The following is a 20,153-nucleotide window of genomic DNA, read 5'->3' as shown; positions in this document are numbered from 1 at the left end:
CAGATGAAATGAGGCTTGCTATGGTGGAAGCAGAAGCATTAGTTTCAAGCTGTTGCCCAAAAATATGTTACCAATCATTTTGTCAGCATGAGTTGTTTGAGGTTGTAGGAGATAGCCATCACATTTTTCATGGCCAAAAGCAATTTAGAAGCATATTTGATATCCCATCATCTTCTCAATTAAAGGAATGTAAACCTAAAAAACCCAAACTCCAGCAAATATAGATGAGAAGAAGAGAGATGATGGGACACTGGAGAGTGGTGAAACTTTGGGAAATTAAAACTACTGTGTATGTGTATCTAACATTAGATACCAACGTCCACAAAGGGTATTCCAAGAAGGTTGTGTGGGGTTTTTTAGAGATCCTAAGTTACTGTGGTTTCCACTGACTGAATGAATGAGATATTTTTTCACAAATGTGTTCAGAATCCACAGATGCATTCCCATCTAAGAGTATGTGAATACCAGATACATTAGTTCAAGTCCCCTTGCTTTCTAGAATATCAGAAGGAAAATCAACAAAGAATCAATATATGTGCTACTGTCTATGACTGATCTGTCACATGGTGAGTTGTACTAATCCATAGCAGATTTCAAAGCCCATAGACATGTTTCTAAGTCTTTTGTAGGCTGATATTTGCCGTTAGATTCTAACAGTAGAGAAAGGATATCTTATTTTCTAAAGAAGGTATCTCTTTCCACAGACTTACAGGGCATTAAAAAGTTATCTTGATTTTGGGGTCCAGACAGTATGCACAGGTACCACAAGTAAAGTAAAACACAAATTTCTCACTAAGTGACTCAGTTGATTAGCCAATCTTGTCTGTGTAACGCAGAATTGTGATATTGTTACAAAGTGACTCTCCTATAACCTTACCACCAAACATAATCATGCAATTACTGTTGACTCTGACAGCAACTTCTTTCCATCCAAGAAGCTCAGCAAATTTCACAACCATTAAGCCTGCCAATGAAATAGTTAAATGTCATTATCTCATTTTCTAGATGAGGCATATAGAAATTAATTACTTGTTAGAGTCATACAGGAAATTTGTGACAGAGCAAGGAATAGATGGCAGCTCCTGCAGCTCTCATGCCTATTTTTTTATTTACAGAATGACTCCTTTTGTCCTCAAATAAAAGGCACTCCTGATTTTGGAGCAGTGCTATGAATGAATGATCTGAAAAGCTCAATTATTGAATAAGTGAAAGAAAAGTACCAAGAGCAACTCTGCTACTTTTCTAGCAATATAATAGAAGAGCTTTGCTATTATTGGCATAGCATTGCTTTTAAGTAGAAACAGATTAGAATGCAAGAATCCTAGATCTCAATTTGAAGAAGGTGAGAGAGGGGAAGGAGGATCTTAGTGGCTTGATGTAGCACCAGAAACCTAGTATGAGCAGCATAGAAGAAATGGTTCTGGTTGATCTGGTCTCAAGCCTTAAACATGCTGATTCATCACTGGGCTTTTTGATTTGCTGTGGCTGAATCTCAGTATTTCTGTTTAAACTGAGCAAAAAGCACTGTTCACTGTATGGGTCACACAAGAGGTTCACTTAAGTTTCTCACACCTAAAGAAATCCAAATGAAGTCCAGTAACTGTTCTGATACACAAATACAAGGAAATAAGATGTGAAATGCAACACATAAGTGCTTACACATAAAATACATCAGAGATTGTGTTTGGAAAGTTACTGTAAAAGACTTTAAGATGTGTGTTTTAATTCTTTTAGATTATCCTTGCTATTTTTTACTCTATACACTTAGATATTCCCATCTGTAGTGTAACACTGTCTATACAGGAGGTATTATGCTATCTATATGTGTGTGTGTGCGTGTATAAATATATGTACATTGTATGGCATGAATTTATGAAACTTTGAGCTGATTTATATTGTATAGGAAAGGATGGTGAAGAGTTTTAAGTGCAGGAGTAGAAATGGGAAGGTTTGTGTCCTGAGAGAAATATGTATGAATCTTTGAAAATAATTACTGCATGTATTTATTGTATGGATATTGTCCTGCCCACCTACTTAGGTTTAAATTAGAGGAGTCCATTAGGAAGAGTTTCGGGCAAAGGTGAAAATAAAGTAGAATCCTGTAGATAATCAGGAGTCCTAATGATAAAGCAAGAAATCATGCTCAGCCTGACTCTGACCTGGGCTGATGAAGTTTCTTCTTTCAGTCAAGGTTAGGGTGGAAGATTATACTTATGAAATCTTAAAGATGCTGGCCTACGCAGAGAAAGGGGTTGAGTGAACTTTTCAGGGAGTGTCACTGAGTGCTGACAAGGACTGACGCATACCATGAGTGGCAGCAGACTTTCTATATGACCTTGGCCAAGTCACTTAATCCCTCTGTGACTTGGTTTCCTCATCTGCAGAATTAGGTATAAACAGTAATACTTCCCTGCCTCACAGGGAGCCATGGGGATTACTTCATTACTGTTTGCAAGGCGTGTTCAGAGACAAACAGGAAAAATGCAGTGGAAGTGTTACTATTTGTTGCTGGAAACCTGTACAATATCAAATGCCTTGTTGATCATGTCCTGCAAAATATATTATTAACTGGCTAATTCTTGGGAATGTGATATTATTGGAAGCCACGGGCCCATCATACCTTCCCTCTCTCCTCTACTTCGTTTCTGCTCTCGAGTAGTTGTGCACATGTAGTTAGGCAAAATTAGACAACCTCTCTTCCCATAAAAAAGTATGTCTCTTTCTAGGATGACAGCTTTTTGGCTTCTGTAAATGATGAACTTGGGACTCCCCAGATCTACAGTCTCATTCTCTTACCTAGGAACAACGTGTATAGATTGACGCAAAGATAAGTAATCTACTTCCTTTAGTCACTCTTTTCAAGGAGTGAATAGCAAGTGTTTAAAGTTGATTTTGAATTCCAAAGGAATGTCCACTAGCAAGGACACCTCCCTCTTTGCCTGAAAGATTGGAAGAAACTCTTATAAACTGCAGCTCTATGTTTATTAATAACAGATTCATGCCTTGTTTGATCACACAGTAGTGCAGGTCTCATGGATATCTGTTACAGACATGCAACGATGTGTCTCCCAAATTAGCCAAAATGCAGTTAGCCTAAGCAGCCAAAATTTTTGAATGACTGAGAGAGTACATCAGCAAAGTGAGTTTATACAAGTCAATTTTGTATCCTGTACCTGTGCTAGTTTTGACCCAGTACTGTTGGATTGGCAGAAGCTCTAAAGCTGAACTTACATGTCTGAATCCCAGCTGCTCACTCATGAATGGATAGTGCACTGCCTTAACCCCACTATGCAGGGGAATTCTCTAAGCCACAGGGACTTAGAAATAGCCTGTGAACATATTTCAACTGTATTTGAAGTATTCTGGATCTATAAATACAAATTACAATCAAAGAGAATTTTTCAATAATACCAGTAGGTGATGCATGTAAGAGAGACCATTTATCTTCTCTGTGACTAGGGGAACAGTGAATTTTGATTGTTAATATTAAGGCTTCAGTTTTCTTGTGGACTGCATTTCTTGGTAGCGGGATCCCTCTACTACCATTTCTTCCATTCCATTAACAGATGTTTAGGTTTACTTAAATCTGAATATAGTGTCTGGTAAATCACTAACAAAAGGTAGTCACTGTGGCTTAGATGAAGTATTGCATATGTTTGCAGCCACGCCCAAGCACTTACCTTAAAAGCACATAGGGACAATACTACTTGTTAGCTTGCACAATGCATGAGATAAAGTGATGCAATGTTCATATGTCATTGCTCTTGTATGAGCTGTTCATGTCAGGTGTTTCTCCTGAGCAGCACATAAGTGCATGGCATCCATCAGCTCTGCACAGTCTTGTTCACCCTCATCTCTACTGTGACACAAAAGGTTTGGTAGAAGTAATCCGTTTGATCACTCCCTTTCTATTCTTATGTCAAGTCAAGTCAAACCTTTTTTTGCTCACTAATTCTCATGTAAGGCTCCCAGTGACATCATCTATCTAGGACTTTTGGGGTGTGAACCATTTTGTTATTTATAGTTACTGGTTTTTGACACTAATGTTGGCAGGGTTTAAATCAGACAGGAAAAGTGCTAATATAAGCAAAGAGAAGACATTAAGGACAACAAAGAGTTGAAATTTTTTAATATGTAGGAAAGCATAATTTTCTTTTTTTTTCCCTAGAAATACATGGTTTGCTGAATTATCAGGGAGTTGAATGTTTATCAAGAAGATACTTAACATATTTCTTTGGGAGTGCAAAATATACTATGTAAATTTTAGTTGGTTTTACAATGGGTTTTTTAAATTTTTTTTTTCTGAAGAATAACACCATATTTATATCTAGAGTTATTTTGAGCAATGTGTAATATTACTGTATGATATGTTGGTGTATTTTCAAGAAGGGAATCTATTTATTGAGCATAGGAAGCAAAGTGTTCCTTTATAAATAAAAAATGTGGCAATACTTTAAGTCCTTGGAAACAGGATGTAAATATTGACCTACTAGTATAAGGCAGAAGACATGCTGTTTCTGAAGGAAGACTAAATAAATCTGTCTTTTCATTTAATCATTATGATACAATTCACATAGCTATTAAGAATCCTCACCACTAAATTTAGACTAGAATGTTTTTCAAAGTAACTTGGGTTGAGTACTCCAGAGTTACACACAGAAGGTATGCTGGACAATTGCAGCAGTGATAACATCCCTTTACAGCACTAATACTGTACACTGAGAAAGCCACTTTCCTTTGGAGATGGAATGTGGGATATCGCAGAAATTTCTCATATTGTCAAAATAGATGTCAGGAGAGCAAATTTTGTTTCTGTCATTTGTAGGGATTATTCTTGTCCTTCCCTGTTTAAGCAAGGAAGAAACAAAGAAAAGGACTGAGAGAGCTTGGGAAGGCACCTGACACTTAAGAGGAGTCAAGGATGTTCAGAAATAATTGTGGGTTTTTTCAGAATTATGAAAAATAATGCTTGGAAGAAATTAAGTTTCTTTCCCTCCCTTCCCACTCACTGTTACTGTTCCATAGAGTCAGTTTGGACTACTTAACAGATGATGTAAATTGTTATAAACTCAGCTCTTCATATCTGTATGACTGCTTGTTATATACATTTTCTCTGAAATAATTTTGGAGCGGCTACTGTTACAGCATTCATTGTGTCTAGCACATGTGAGGTGTCTGAGCAAAGAGTTTGTCAATTCTCCTGCATAGTCCAAGAGTCAGTGGTGTATCTGTCACCGGTGGGAAACATCAAAGCAGTTAGATAGGATACCAGGCCCTGATGAAAATAACACCACCTATTTTACCATGTTATTTATACATGTGTTTGGCATTAGCTGAAGTTTTGTTAGGCTTTCTAGCATTTCTAGTTGCAATGCAAACTGCCAGATTAAAAATAGTCTTTGGCTCAGATGTTGCAGAGAGCAAACAGAAAGCTGTTGAGGGTCATGAAGGCTGTTGGAGGTCCTGATGTCAGTGAGGAAGAAGGAAGTGAGCTGCTTTGTCTGATTCGGTTTAAACAACTTTTAGTAGAAGCAAAGTAGTACTGGAAACTCTGCCAGGGTTTTCAGTCCTTTATTCAAGAAGACAGTCTTTTGCTTAGGTGAGTAGCTGGTTTCCCCTGTGTCCATCACATGCCCTTTAAAATTTTCACCCACTGCCCAGTAGGTATCCTCTTCCTTTCAGTGTTCTGGACTCCGGCCTCTCTGCCATGATCTCTGTCTTGTTCCTAAAATGAATTGGCCCACTGTCGGTGGCACAAATCTAATGTGATTATTTTAAAGAAAGACCAGCTAACTCCATTATGGGCTACATACAATCAGAGATCTAAAAAAAGAGGCTAATATTCCCACGGGAATTTGCATTGAAGGCATTCCAAGCACCAGGGAATTCCATGTGCACACAGTAGTGTTGATCTGCACAGGAGTTTCAGTACATAGCAAACTGTGTAATCATCGTTTCACTAGAGTCGGGAGTTTACCACTTGTTCAATTGGTATTTAAATTATGATCTCAAAATCATTCTTTCAAGTGTGTAGACCTGAAAAAGACTCTTTTTTTAAACTGGCAATTCTGGAATACAGGTAAATTAATACTGAATCAGTGTCCTATGTTTGATTCAGTGGGAATACTGTTCCTTTGAAATAAACTGCAAGCAGTGTGTTGTGTAAGAGGGACGCAGGTTTACAACTCCCACATTGTAAACTAATGGTCTGAGTCTTTACCAGCTTATTCAGAGTAGTATTTTATTAGTGCTACAGCCAACAAAAGCATATTGCTTGTGTTATCTTTGCTTCTTTATAACCATATTACCGAGATTATAGCAATTCACTGCCTGACATTTATCTATCTGACTGTCAAATCACGTATTCGTGGAGTACTCACTGCTGCTCAAAGTAGCCTGGAGAAATAGTTCTGATCCCTCTGGTTACCTCTCAGTATCTCCTAGCTGGTTGTGAGGGAGGTCTTGCATTATGCACTTGCGAGATCCCATCTCTTTGGCTCTGTGTTTCTAGTATGAGCAGTTGTCATTCCTTTACTGTGTAATTTATTTGATGGTGTTGCTGGTATGCTATTGCATTTGTGGTGTGCAGAATGATTTTTCATTGCTATTTATAACATTGGTATTAATGGTAAGTTTGGTGGTACAGTAAGAGAAGAAAGATTATGATCTCTTCCCCAATGGATAGCAGTAGATAGGAAAGAATGTATTTCATAATGGAACAATGTAAATAAAATGCTACTCATTAACTCAAGGTAATTAACTGAAAGAGAGTACAGTTAGTTAAATGCACTTAATCTTAAAAATAGATAATATTCTTAAAATGCTATGGGCTTTTGAATTTAACTACATTTTAAATGCACAAACATTAAGGAGTTGAAGAAGGATCTTATGAACAGTCTTTGTTTAATGGATTTCCTGGTATCATGGACTCATAGATTCACAGAATTCTGTGTGTCTGTCATATTGTTAAGGTCCTTGAAGGTGTCCTGAGGAGGGCAACAAAGCTGGTGAAAGGGCTGAAAGGAATGTCCTGTGAGGAGCAGCAAAGGATTTTGGGCTTGTCTAGTTTGGAGAAAAGGAGGCTGAGCGGTGACCTCATTGCCCTGTAACAGCTTCCTGAGAAGGGGAAGTGGAGAGGGAGGTGCTGATCTCTTCTCCCTGGTGTCTAGTATAGGATGTGTTGGAATCGTTCAAAGCTGTGCTGGGGGAGGTTCAGACTGGACATTGGGAAGCATTTCTTTACTGAGAGGTTGGTCATGTGCTGGAACTGGTTTCCTAGGGAGATGGTAAAAGCCCCAGGCCTGTCAGTATTTTAGAGGCATTTGGACAGATAATTGACAAATAATAGCTAAATAATTGTAGATCCTATCCAGCTAATCCATATCCTATTCTATATGTCATTCAGCCTTTGGACTTCTCCCAATCTCCAGTAGAGATTTTGTGAAAATCCTGAAAACTTAAAAAAAAAGTTTAGTTTTGAGTGTAGGTCAGTCACAATAACTTCAATTCTTCCCACAAGGTGCATGAGAAGAAACATCCTCATTAACTCTTTGCTCTGAGAAAATGCTTGGAAGTACGACAATCATTAGAATTTTCCATCTCTTTCAATCTACTTTCTGTAAGAAAGTAGAAAAGCAAAAAAACAGCAGCAGAATACTCTCTGGTAACAGACTAATAAGACTAATGTAGAATATTTTTCAGGAATGGTTTATAAAATATTAGTAAGGGTTTTTGGTATAGCATGATTCTTTTGATTTTAGTCAACATACTGGTTTAGGCTACCAGGCTTCAGAAGCCCTGCCTGTGCCAGATGCCTTGGGAAAGGTCAGAGGGGCGTGACTCACCTGTGAGGATTGTGTTGTCACCGCCAGCTCTGGGCAGGACAGTCCCACCTGTGGTGTCCCAATTTCCAGGCCAGATGCACAGTTGGCCCGGATTGGCTGCGCTGGCTCCTGCCTCAGCACGGATTGGCCGAGCCTCCCGCCTCCTCTGTCTCATCTTGCTGGGGCACCAGCGCTGCCCGGCTGCAGCTCCTCTGCTCTGACCACAGAGGGACCCGAGGATGCCCACGCATCAGCACTTGGTCGATAAGGTGTGTTGCTGGGGATGTGGTGGACAGGGTGCACACTAACTGGCGATACTTATTCTCAAAGGCTAAGAATAAGTCTGTGGCTCATCAGGAGTGTCTAGGAGAAGGAGAAAAATACTCATAAAGAATGGACTAGAAAGGGGTATGCAGGAATTAGTCTTAAACTGTTGGCAGGATGGACTTGCAAGGACTGTGTTTTTCAAATTACGGAAAGGTATTTATCATATTAGTTAAATGCTCTATATTTAAAAGCTTTTAAAACAACTTTTGTCTCTATTCAGAAGTTTGCCCAAGGCTTTGGAGGAGCAAACCACCAAAGTGTCTCTTCCTGAGTCCAGTAGACTTTGAACACAGTAGCTAACTAGCACTCAGGGACTTAATTGTTGGCCTGAAGTCATATTAGACTACATATGGAAGAGGATTCTTAAGGTGGCCACTAAGGTGTTGGAAAGATGAAGGCCATGTAGACCCATAGGGAAAAAGCTTTGAATCTGTGGTTAAAAAGTATTAAGAATTTTTCCATCAGATGAAGAAACTGAGGATATAGTTAATTTTTCATAATTATATCCAACTGGAAGTTTGCAAATAACATTTATTTGCCGGAATTCTCTATGATAGTATTTTATAAATATTTACTTTTTGTTTCTTTACATTTTTCATGGTGAAAAGGTAAAATATGTGATCCAAGGTAACACGACTGCATTGAGTATGTATTGGAACTCGGAGCCCATGGAAGTTTTCTGCTTCAAGTCTGGACTTGGAATTTCTTAAAATGTTAATATCTCTCTTTCTCATCTAAAAGCTAGTTCCAAAAAATGGCATGATGGGACTCTTAGAATACCTTTTGAACCATTAAATCAGAGAGCTGATACAAAGAGAAGGCATCTCAGCCATGTTTCAACATGTTGTACTTATATTTCTGGCTCTTTTCTAGCAAGAAAAAGAGGAAAGATTTCAGACTGGCTTTCTTTCATGGCAGAGTGCAGCTCCAGACAATTTTCCAATCCTAGCTAAACTAGGGCTTTGCACTTTGGAATAGAACGTCTAATTAGAAACAGCCTTTTTTTTTTCCATCTCTCCATGAGTCAGACAAAGATTTCAACAACACATAGACTGGTTCATATTAAATCACTGTTTACCACATCTGTTGATATAATAGCACCCACATGCTGTATTTAAAACTTAATTAGAGGTGGGCCACGTCAAAATCATCACAAGAGATCGGATAACCGCACCCAGCGTGCTGATACCAAAACATGATGCTTACCAGGATCCATTAAAGTGACACTTTGATGAGGCTTTAGAGAGGTACAGTCTTCATCTGCTTAAAGACATGATAACTTGCATGTATCACTTTCCTGGTTGCTGCTCTGAGTAGTTGTGACACCGTGCAAACCTTCATCATCCTACCCGGAAACCTTTCAGCACTTCACAGTCACCTGTTTTATTATTTGTTGACTCAGTGGCTTTTTAAAAAGTTGTTGAAGTTCAGAGTTAAGTACAGGGATGTTTGGAACTGCATATTTTTCCCCTGCTCCCAGATGCTTCTGTTACTTATTTCATTAGCACGTACAAAACCAAATGATCTTTCACTGTCATGCATGAATTAAGATACACAGGTAGATGGTTCAAATTGAACATATCTCTTACCTTGTGTTTGAAATGCGTAAAAAAATCTCACACAAGGCAATCCTCTCACACAAGGCAATCCTGTAGCAGACAGCATGTAAAATAGCATTATTAAATACTTCTGGAAATTTAACTGTTGTATCAGCATTTTTGTAGAGTGAGTTCTTCATAAGATGTAATGGCCTTTTAAATTATGTAGTGCCACACTTGAATGTTTAGACTTTGAACATGGGGTGTAAAATCTGGTATTAAACACCTGAGAATACTATTGGGAAATGTTTCCTTTCTTTCTTGGAAACAGTTTACCATCAATGTCAATACTACAAGTGAACTATAAAGAAAATACAATTTTTCTTCACAGGCAGTCCTGGAGGAATGGACTTCAGTCCTGTCTCTCGGTTATTTTTTTTTAATTTCTGTACTGGCTATAGTTTATTCTTAACCCATAGGAAGCATGCAGTAGTAATTTAGTATTTTTAAATTGTTTAGAAGTTCCAGAGGACTTTGCAGAGGTCTTTTGTTATGTCCTTCAGGAAACAAATATTTTGAAAAACGTTAAGAGTACTCTGAGGCATTTAACTAGATTTCTTGACCATCCCTTGGAAGTGAGAGTAGGGAAAGCAGTCAAAGGAGAGCATGCTAGTCATGGTTATATCTACAGTTTGGGAGAGCAAGGATTACATCTTTGTTCTTGAATAGCCAAGGAGCTGAGCTAGATCTGCCAGTGCAACAGTGAGGAACTCTGTTTAAAGACTTCTCTAGTTCTAAGGTGTAATGCAGCAGACATGGCTGTAAATGGACTGCTGGCATGTAACCTGAAAATTTAAACTGCCATTAAATTATAATATTTGGGTCTCTTATTCCACTTTTCTGCAAGTGCATATAAGTACTTTATTTTAATTTTTTTTTCTTCAAAATACATGAATGCAAAGAAAGTACAGCTTTCTGAGCTTGCCTTTTTTCCTGTCCTGGAGAAAAGCAGATCTTTTTCAAAATGGCAACTACTTAAAAGAAGTTACTATGAACTGTACTGTCTTTTTGTTCCACAGATGAGAAGGCACTCCTGCTTTGTTTTTTTGTTCTGTGGAATATTTTTGCCTGGAATCCTTGGTTTTCCACAGACAAATACCTCAATTGATTGCGATTCCCTGTTACCAAACTATGAAGCTGAACCTCAGACATCTGCACCACCATATATTATTGCTGTATCTTTTGATAACTTTGAGCCAGGAAATGAAGTCCAAGGTAAACAATCTGAATGACATAAAATCTTTTTTCGTGTCTTCCAGAATTACCTATCTTCATAAAAATTCCTCCATCTTCCTCTCAGTCTAGATAATTTATTTTTTAACTTCAATCTTGTTCTTGTATATCTGAGATATTATTATTTTTTCTGTTTTATATCTGTATGTACATACTTGTATAACTGAAAATGCATTCTTTCTTTTTTCTTCATCTAATAAATATATATTAACTTTATGCTGTAATTTTTGTGACAAAATTAAAATTAAGTGGGACAGCTGGCCAAACTGGACTAATAATTAGTTGCTTTTTAACTTTGTATTTGAGTATTTGAATCAGGCCTCTGCAATACAAAGGGATCCTACTCATTAGTTCTTCACATGGTGTCATCTTACAGGAAAATAAAAATTCAAGACGCAGTATGAGACAACTCAAGAGTGAGACATTTTGAGTCATCCTTCTAAGAGCTGCATCCCAGATTTTATCAAATTGCAGGAGGTGGAGCTGTTGTGGCCTAAACCACCTTTTTATCTTCCTAATCCCAAATTGCTCTCTGGATGGCACACCTTAACAGCCTTGTTTCTCCACACTATGAGGCCACCTCATGGTGCTGTCACACTTCAAGTAACTTGTGAATGCTTCTTTTTCTAGCCATTCATGCTAGAAGAAGCGTGGAAGTGGAAGAGAGTTGTGACCTGTCACATGTCTATTGTTGGATCTCAGTAGCTGAAAAAGAGCATTATTCACTAAGTAGTTACTCCCTAGCTGGGATTCTGTTTTACTTTAACCTAGTAGCATGGATGTACTTCCACAGAGAGTTATGTATAGGGAGAAGAATGGAGAAGCCTTAGAGTCCTGCTGCTGCTGCCGTTCTTGGGAAAACGTGTGAAGAGCTCCTTCAAAGATGGGAGGGCTCTTTAAATATGGATACCTACTTTTAAAATACTATTGACAGAAAAATGGTGGATGGATTTAAGTATATGCAGACTGTTCAGCAAGTTAAATGAGATTTATCATGACAAAAATATTGAATCCCAGATGCTACTAACCTTGCCTTTTATGTCCCTTTTTTCCCCTAACCGTGCCTACTTTTAGCACTACTTTTCTCATGCTCCCAATTGTAAGCAGCTCGTACATGGTCTCAGGGAGCTGCTTTAGGTCCCCTTCCACTGAGTATATTGCAGCTTCACTGTGACATGCCACGTGCTGGCTCCTACAAGTCATCCCTGCTGCATTTAGTCCTGCATTCAAGGGCTCCATGTCATTGCTTCTGCGACACCTGGGGAAAATTAGTGAATTAGGACTGAAAGTTGATGACATTTGGAAGGCTAATTATGCAGGTGTTTGGAAATGCTAAATTATCGAGGTATGATTGGTCTTTGCCTTCACTTTTCTGTCATTCCCAGTTCATCTACACTTGTTTTTAATGTTGACACATGCCTCTGTGCATAAAAAATTATTCTGATTTTGTTTGCCAAAGTCCCTAATAATGGAATTAGCAAAGAAAAGTTATAATAGTTCATAACAAATTTGGTTATGCCTTTTCGAAATTTAATGTCAGTTTTGATACACACGAAGCATGAAACTGCTCTCTTCCATATTTTTTTCAGCTCCTTCAGTAACAAAATTTGAGTAATATTGAGCAGCTTATATTAAGTTTTCATATTTAATGTAGAACATGGAAGCCAAACTGTAGTTTCTCTCTTTGCAGTTACAATACATTAAAAAAAAAAAAGTTTCTGCATTTCAGCCTTACCTGAAAGCTAATCTTTTCTTTTAAAACAGAGGTAGAAGGAAATGCAATTCTCTTTCTCCTATAGCAATTTTGACTTTGTAGGCCTAACTAGACAGAAAATAAATAACCTTTTGGTCAGCAGGGCCACTGCTTATTTGGTAGAGCAGAATTCCTTTTAAAATTGTTAGTAAATCATAAATTTCATGTTACTTTACACAGAAGTGCCTTTCTAAATTTTTTCCTTTACCTTTATTGGTTTTCTCCTTATAATTAAGAAATGCATTTTTAATGTTTTTTAGAATTGTACAAGGTTTAAAGGAATTACTGCACATACAGTCTTCTGCCTTGGAGTGAAGCAAATTACATGGTAAACATTCAGGCAGTTTTAGCTGTATATGAAACTTAAATTTCTCAAAATATCTCTTTTCACAGTAACTCTAGAAGCACTTGGAGATGCTGGGTTTAAAGGATTTAATCTACAAGCTCGAGAAATAGATGGAGATGTTCCTGTTGGTACTTTTAAAATTACAGATCCAAACACGAAAGGCTTGGAATGTCACAACATGACGGTATGTGTGCAGTCTTTGGAATATTTACTGACGTTTGGGTTTCTTTTAAATAATAGAAGTAGGGATCATTCTTTATACAGCAAAGCTATTTCATCAGTAGAGTTTAAAAAACTGGGCTTTCTCAAGAACTACATATATCCTCTATATGTGATATGAACCTAATGTAGAAATTCCCTAGCTCTTTTTAGAACTACATCAGTGTTTCCTGTTGTACTAGAGAAAGTTCCTGTAATAATACAGGTAAAAGTCACTTTTGCATCTTATATAATTATATGTATTCCTTTTTAATTGCAGAATTCAGCAGTAAGTCATGCCAACTCAGATGTGAAACAGAAAGTTACAACAACATGGATTGCTCCACAGGATGCTAGAGAGATTCAATTTATGTAAATAGTTGTTTTTCAAATTTTTTTTGCCTTGAAATTTTAATTCTGTGTCGAGATGGACCTGTGTTGCTATTTCTGATATTCTAGTCTTGCCATCATCATGGGTTTTTTCATAGTTCACCATAATTTCCCACTGTGTTCATTAAGTAATATGATTTCCATTTCAAGATAAAAAGACAAACACTGTCCTACAGATCTTAATATATCTAAATAATTCAATTAAGCACAATACTATTAATGGATCTTTGAGTAACCAGTTTTTACACTTTGACTTCTTTAATTAAAACAGCAACAATATGAATGTAACTTGTTCCCTGAAAAGATGAAGTTCAGGCTCTATTCAGTTCAGGCTCTATTCAGTTATATCTTTTTTTTTTATTTTGAACAGTGGCAAAATAGTAATTTGATGTAAATTCTTCTAATATAAATTTTAAAATAAATGTATGACCCATGAACTAAATTTTGGAAACAGGAGAAGACTTATTTAGCCTGCTTTTAATGCTACTTTTTTTGCAGATCTGAAGCTTGTAAAAATTCCACCTACTCTAACAAATGCATGCTTGAAGTATATTGGAAAATATCTAAATATTTGATATCTTGTATTGTTTGAAGTGCATATTTATGGTAGGGGCATCTTTGCCTTGCTTCATTAAATCTTGAGAAATACAAAGAATAGGCAAAAAATAGGAAACCACAATTGCTTCCACTCGTTAATGCCATGAGAATCAGCTCACCATCACAGATAAAGATTGTCAGTGTGTGACAATTCTTATGGACGTTTGAGCTGAGACTCCTCACTGGAGTCAGTGCTTCTTCAAAGAGTGCCTACACCTCTTCTGCTTGTTCTCAGCATCTGTTTTAGTTATCTTCAAAATTATGTTGGATGATGATATGTCACTATAAGGAAAAGTATTCTGTGCAACTTGTACTGTATACACTTAACACCAAAACAGAGTAGATATTCTTGGCTGGGGGCAAAGGGGGAGGAGAGCTTATTAGTATTTTATATTAAAATACTGTTATAGAAAAATAATTATTATTTTGTTTTCTTTCTAGCGCAACTGTGGTTCAAAATCTAGAGAATTTTTGGGTTGGAATTCAAAGCAAAACTCTCACACCTATACATTCTGTGTCAGTTAATGCGACAGGAAAAAGTAAAAGGAAGGTATGTTTTGAGGCTGTTTGAATGATAGAAATTAATACAGTAATTAAAGTATCTTTTTGTTGTCATTTATTCATTAACTAAGATGGCCAAAGTCATTAGATGTTTTCAATAATTGTAATTTAACTGCCTAATCCACTTACTAAAATGATGAAGAAATAAAGTAAATATAATTTTTCTCCCACAGAAATGAGGACAGTAATAATCTAGTTATCAAAACAATCCATAACTTAAAGCAAAAAAAAAAAGCAAATTGTTTATAAGGAGAACTGTACTGTACTTCTGATGAACAGTGCTGTTCTCAGCTGCTGCCCTAAGCTCTGGGAACTGTAACTGTGTAGCATACTCTTGAAAGGAGCTGGTAAAATTTTTTTTGCCAAGAATTATGCTTATATGAAACATATTAAACATGATTGGCAGCTTAAGTAAAGAAATTCTCCTCAAATCTATTGTATTGGTCTGTAGCAGCACTGATTTATGTGAACTTGTGATCTAATCAAGAATGAACACCTGTCTTTAATCTCTCACTTCACCAGCCGTATTTCCTGTTTCCTATAATAAGCTGCCCTTTTTTTTTTTGCAGTAAATAATTTGGAAATGCTTCCTCTTTTTTTTTTTCCCCCACAGCTTATGATAGAATTAGAATGTAACAAGGTAAGAGCAATTTTTCTTTGATTTCCCAGTTTTCAGTTACCTCACTTTTAGAATTCTTGTTCTACTGTTTCACGCTTGTAGCGTGAGGATTATATTATACCATTCAAATTACTGTCCTAGCAATATCACATTTATGCTTTCATTTTTCTATTCAGTTTTGAAGGTACTTTTATTTTGAATTAGTTAACATTAGTTCTCAGATGAGATTGTTAAAATGTGTAATGTACTGTCAGCAGTGAAACACTTGATTTCTTTGCTGGGACCATCAATGTGAATTCAGTTGATTTCCTGTTTAAAGTAATATTTTTACACCAGTCAATAAACAGTAACTGGAACCTGTACTTTCTTGCAGCGTGGAGGGACTTACTCAACAGGCCGATGCATCATGGTAAATATTCTTTCTCCAAAGATATTGACATGCTGTTAACTGCCCAAGATCTCAAGGCCTAGTCAAAAGTTGCTTCTAGAAATGTCTTTATACCCTTCGTCACTCAATTTAAGTTTTTGTTAGTTTATCTTTGTTGATTAAAAATCCAAAACTGTCTAAAGGGTTGTCACACTTGCTACCATTCCCTTCTGTAGATTCTCTCTAGCTAATCTGATGTAGCTTTGTAATAGAAGTTTTCTTTTTTTCTGTTTTCTCTTTTTATTCTTAGTGTTTTCTTGCTGTTCAAGGTCACTTATGTCAACAGCTCTGAAACCTTGCCTTTTGCAAATCATGATCTAGATATAAAATATAGCTATTTGATTTTTTTCCTCTGAAAACTATCACTTGCAGCTCAGTGAAGAAGCCTCTTTTCCTTCTTTGCTTTTTTACAGCAAGTATGCTAATTATTGCATAGTCATATCAGTAAAATCTTTCATCTACTTTTTAATGATTGTGATGGTGTAGGTCTCCTCCTCAATGATGGATATCAAGTGTATGAGGTCAGATAAAAAAGGATACAAGCAGCAGAATTATGTTATTTATAACAGCTGGATTGGCACAGTTTTGATTATTTGTCTTGAAAGATCTCTGAAATAATTTTAACAGTATCAGTTTGGTGGAATGAAGTAATAGAAAACTACTTTGTGTGTTCTTTCTCTTCCCACCAAGTAGAACTTTCTTTCCTGAAAATCACTTATATAAAAGTAATTTTTCAGCAAAGTAATAAATACCAATTTGGTTTCTTTACAGGTTGGACCTTCCAGTTCCTCCCAGAACAGCTATTCAGGCAGTCAGGTATGAGCTCTAAATTCCAGCATTTGTATGTTTTCCTTCAGTAACCTTGAATGACTAAAATTCTGTAACTACAGAGTAGTGAGGTGATTTAGTACAGTACTGAAATATCTTCTCTGCTAGTTAACCCAGAAAGGCAGAGTTATTCATCCAGTAAACAGTATGTTTGTACCTGGGCTAAGTTCAACTACCTCCACTCTGCTGAACTCAACAGCTTGTTCCAATCTAATGTCTATATTGCTTTTAACACCAGATTATATATGCAGTTGAAAATTTGGGGGTATCACTGTTTAGTTAGCCTTTTAAAACTTCTGGGGTATGTATGTCTGCATTCTCACCACTTTCACTTCATTAATCACAGCAATGTATACTTGGTTTTTAGTTGATTATGTTCACTACCATTAATATGCCTATTTTCTCTTTAACTCTTAAATACTTTCTGGTATGTCTCCAGTTTCTTGAACTGAGCTTCTCAAGGATATATTTCTTACTAATTACTAGTTATATTTATTGGTGAATTATCTGGTAATATTCAATTTATTCAATATTTACTACTTGTAACTGGAATTACCAGATACTAAGAAATACAAATTATTTTGATATATATGCTAAAAACTAGTTTTCTTCCCTTTTTTTCATACATAATACATATCTTTTCTAAGAGTTGAGTTTCTCATCTTGTCATATAGCTACTTAAAGTTATTAATTTTTTATAAAATATGATCCATTCAGTAAAATTTTGAAAGGTTTCATGACCAGTAACAAAGTTGATGGAAGTTATATGAAGTAAAGATCATTATTAATGTGTCATACTAAATTAGAGTTATTACAGGCCATGACAGTGAACTGGTAACCTCTTTACTTGCTTATCCCTTGCTTGCACATACACATTGCCAGCTGCACAGTTTTTCATGCCATAAACAGCATGGCATTGGGTTTTTTCTGTCTTCCCCATTTGAGCTTTTTATATGGAGATAATTGAATTCTGTTTTTATTTCAGGGTGGAGTAGTCTACACAATAAGCAAGAGTGGATGTGTCCCTGTAAGCACTACTTTTACATTTTCTTTTTTGTCCCCAGCATAACTCTATTTATAGTAACTCCTAGCCTTCAATGGCATTATTTAATAAATGTTCATGTGGGAGTCTCTGTTCCAAATAGAAAATAATGATGAGAAATAACTGGTTTATTTTTTGTCTTAGGGAGGTGCTGCTGGTGCATATGGCCAACAAGCCTGCAGAGATGTAAGCTGGTTATAGATGTTTTTACTGATTGTCTCCTACTCTGCTTCTTAACTCATCTCCTTACTGCAAATTGCACTTGATTCTTTTTTGTAGAGCTATTGAAGTCTTCCTAAATATATTCAGGAAAATAGTGTTGGCTTAAGGTATTGTTCTGAGATTAAAACCCAAAATTAAAAGATGCTACCTTGTCAGTTCCTCAAAGCCCAATCATTTATATTTAAGGGTGTATATGTACACATAGGTATACATAAAATCACCTATTATAAACTCTTAATTTGTTACCCTACTAAAATGTCATAATTCTCATTGTGTAATGTTTTTTATCAGTTAAAATAATTGTCTTTGGATTTTGCATATTGAGCAATATTATTTGGGAATTTTTAAAACATTTGCATATTAAGTCTTTGATTAGTAGACAAATTTTTATTGTCAATCTCATTTATTTCATTTGTACTTGAAAACAGGTTAATAATTAGCAAAGTATTGTATAAATAAATATTTGATTTATGTTTTTATTTCAGAGTGCATCCTTATCTGGCAGTGGTCTTACTTATGGCCAGGTAACTGTGTTTTCCAACATGTTTTTAGCTCCCTAAGGTATTCAAAAGCTAAGCCTTTGTGCCCAAATTTACCAAACAATAATTAAATTTGTGGAAGGGGATAAAGGCAAACTCTCTTCAAATGTTTTAGTAATGATCATATCTGGAAATAACTTCAGCAGATGAGTTGAATATTTGGTGTATGTTGCTATATCCACTTTTTTAGAAGTTACTTCTCTTTTTGCCATACATTTACCTAAGCAACAAATGGATTCTGTATTTTTTACAGTCTGTCCCTTCAAGCAGTTCAGATTCCAGTAAGAAGGTAAGCACTCCTTTTCAAAGAGAAAAGAATTGTTACAGTTATAACTTGGCCTGACTCCTGTTATTCAGTCAAGACTTTCCAAGGTTTTAACCCAGATTGATTAATATGATTTGATTTGGTTTGGTTCTTAGAGATGGGCAGAGCTTCTAATGAGAAAATATTAACACCTAAGCAGAAGATACAGTTACTGCATTTGGCTTATTTTTTTTTTTAATTAACTCAATATCAAGGGGCTTTTTAGCATAACACTGAATAAAGACAGAATAAATTGATCTTCTAGTTTGGGGTGGGAAGTTGAAGATCAAAAAGGGCACACAGTACAGGCCAGGGGATATGGTACAAGACATGAAATCCTCCTTCTGCCTCTACAGCTGAGGCATTGTGTGGTTTGGGGCAAATCTTTTCTCTTCTTATACTCTTGTGTAAACCATGTGTATATATATATTTATGTGTGTGTGTGTATATATAATTCTTTTCTTGGTAATGTGAATGAATTTTTTAAATAAAAATAATATTTTATAAAAGGGATCTTCCATAGCATTATTATCAGAGTTTGTAAATCTGTAAATTTACAGATTTCAGTATTCTTCACTTTTCTAACATATTTAACAATTTAATCTCTGTGGTGAGTAAAGAGATTTTTCTGGTTTCTCTATAGGTCGTGGTCGTTGCCAACAGCAACCCTTTTCCACCTGTGGTAAGCAGTTTTTTCTCTACAATACACATTTTCTCTACAAATAATTTTGACTCAAAAAGACTTTCAAATATCTACATTTTTAATTTTTCGGAAATATCCCTGGAGAAAATTCTTTGGCAGGCAGGATTTACCCTATGTGTATAGTTATCTTCAGGGAAGGCCTGTTGTAAGATAGGTACAAATCTCATGGTTCTGTGGTTGCTGTTAGTTCTTGCAGAGATAATGGATTAGCTGTAGACACCAGGTCTCTCAAAGTATGCAAACTCTGTGTTCCTGAATAGTTTTGATTTTCTGTTTCTACTGCAATTTTCTTTTGAAAATTCACTTCGATTCTCATTTTTAAATGATTACATTCTACTCTGCTTACTTGGAACTAAAAGTAAGTTTAGCCTTCAGGTGCTTAAAGTGAGTTTTTATAATGTAATATTTTATAGATGTTTAATTTCTAGTAGAACATGTTGTTCTTACATGAATAAAGGTTAAGATGCATTTGCTCTATACCATCCTTTTTATATCATTCTTTCACATTCCATTGTGTATTGCATCTGAAATATAAGGGCCCTTTTTCCCTTTCTCTGCTGCAATATTCTGTTTGGGCAAGCCCTTGTACAAAATAATTAAATATATTTCTGTTTCGTTTGCAGCGTCACACCTTCCCTCAGGT

The 20,153-nt window shown here is 36.1% G+C and overlaps 1 protein-coding gene across 50 annotated transcripts in view; it reads left to right on the top strand.

Moving 5' to 3' along the window:
• Window positions 1-7,956: 7,956 nt before the first annotated feature.
• The window catches only part of LOC116448428 (hornerin-like), a 49,512-nt gene continuing 37,315 nt past the window's right edge, over window positions 7,957-20,153 (top strand). For 17 of the 50 annotated variants that reach the window (XM_032118785.1, XM_032118755.1, XM_032118792.1 and 14 more), the window contains exons 1-14: window positions 7,959-8,092; window positions 10,768-10,963; window positions 13,128-13,264; window positions 13,559-13,650; window positions 14,707-14,815; window positions 15,440-15,466; window positions 15,819-15,854; window positions 16,644-16,688; window positions 17,686-17,727; window positions 17,887-17,928; window positions 18,450-18,488; window positions 18,757-18,792; window positions 19,451-19,489; window positions 20,134-20,151. In XM_032118785.1, the coding sequence (XP_031974676.1) occupies window positions 8,063-8,092; window positions 10,768-10,963; window positions 13,128-13,264; window positions 13,559-13,650; window positions 14,707-14,815; window positions 15,440-15,466; window positions 15,819-15,854; window positions 16,644-16,688; window positions 17,686-17,727; window positions 17,887-17,928; window positions 18,450-18,488; window positions 18,757-18,792; window positions 19,451-19,489; window positions 20,134-20,151 (888 nt within the window). In that variant the 5' untranslated portion in view covers window positions 7,959-8,062. Of the gene's footprint in view, window positions 8,093-10,767; window positions 10,964-13,127; window positions 13,265-13,558; window positions 13,651-14,706; window positions 14,816-15,439; window positions 15,467-15,818; window positions 15,855-16,643; window positions 16,689-17,685; window positions 17,728-17,886; window positions 17,929-18,449; window positions 18,489-18,756; window positions 18,793-19,450; window positions 19,490-20,133; window positions 20,152-20,153 lie in introns of all 50 variants that reach the window. The other 33 variants (XM_032118754.1, XM_032118795.1, XM_032118796.1 and 30 more) reach the window with 6 other exon arrangements.

Source organism: Corvus moneduloides, chromosome 9 (assembly GCF_009650955.1).
Source record: "Corvus moneduloides isolate bCorMon1 chromosome 9, bCorMon1.pri, whole genome shotgun sequence".
Classification (NCBI taxonomy): domain Eukaryota; kingdom Metazoa; phylum Chordata; class Aves; order Passeriformes; family Corvidae; genus Corvus; species Corvus moneduloides.
Note: the sequence above shows the minus strand (reverse complement) of the source record. Positions and strands in the feature narration are given on the sequence as shown.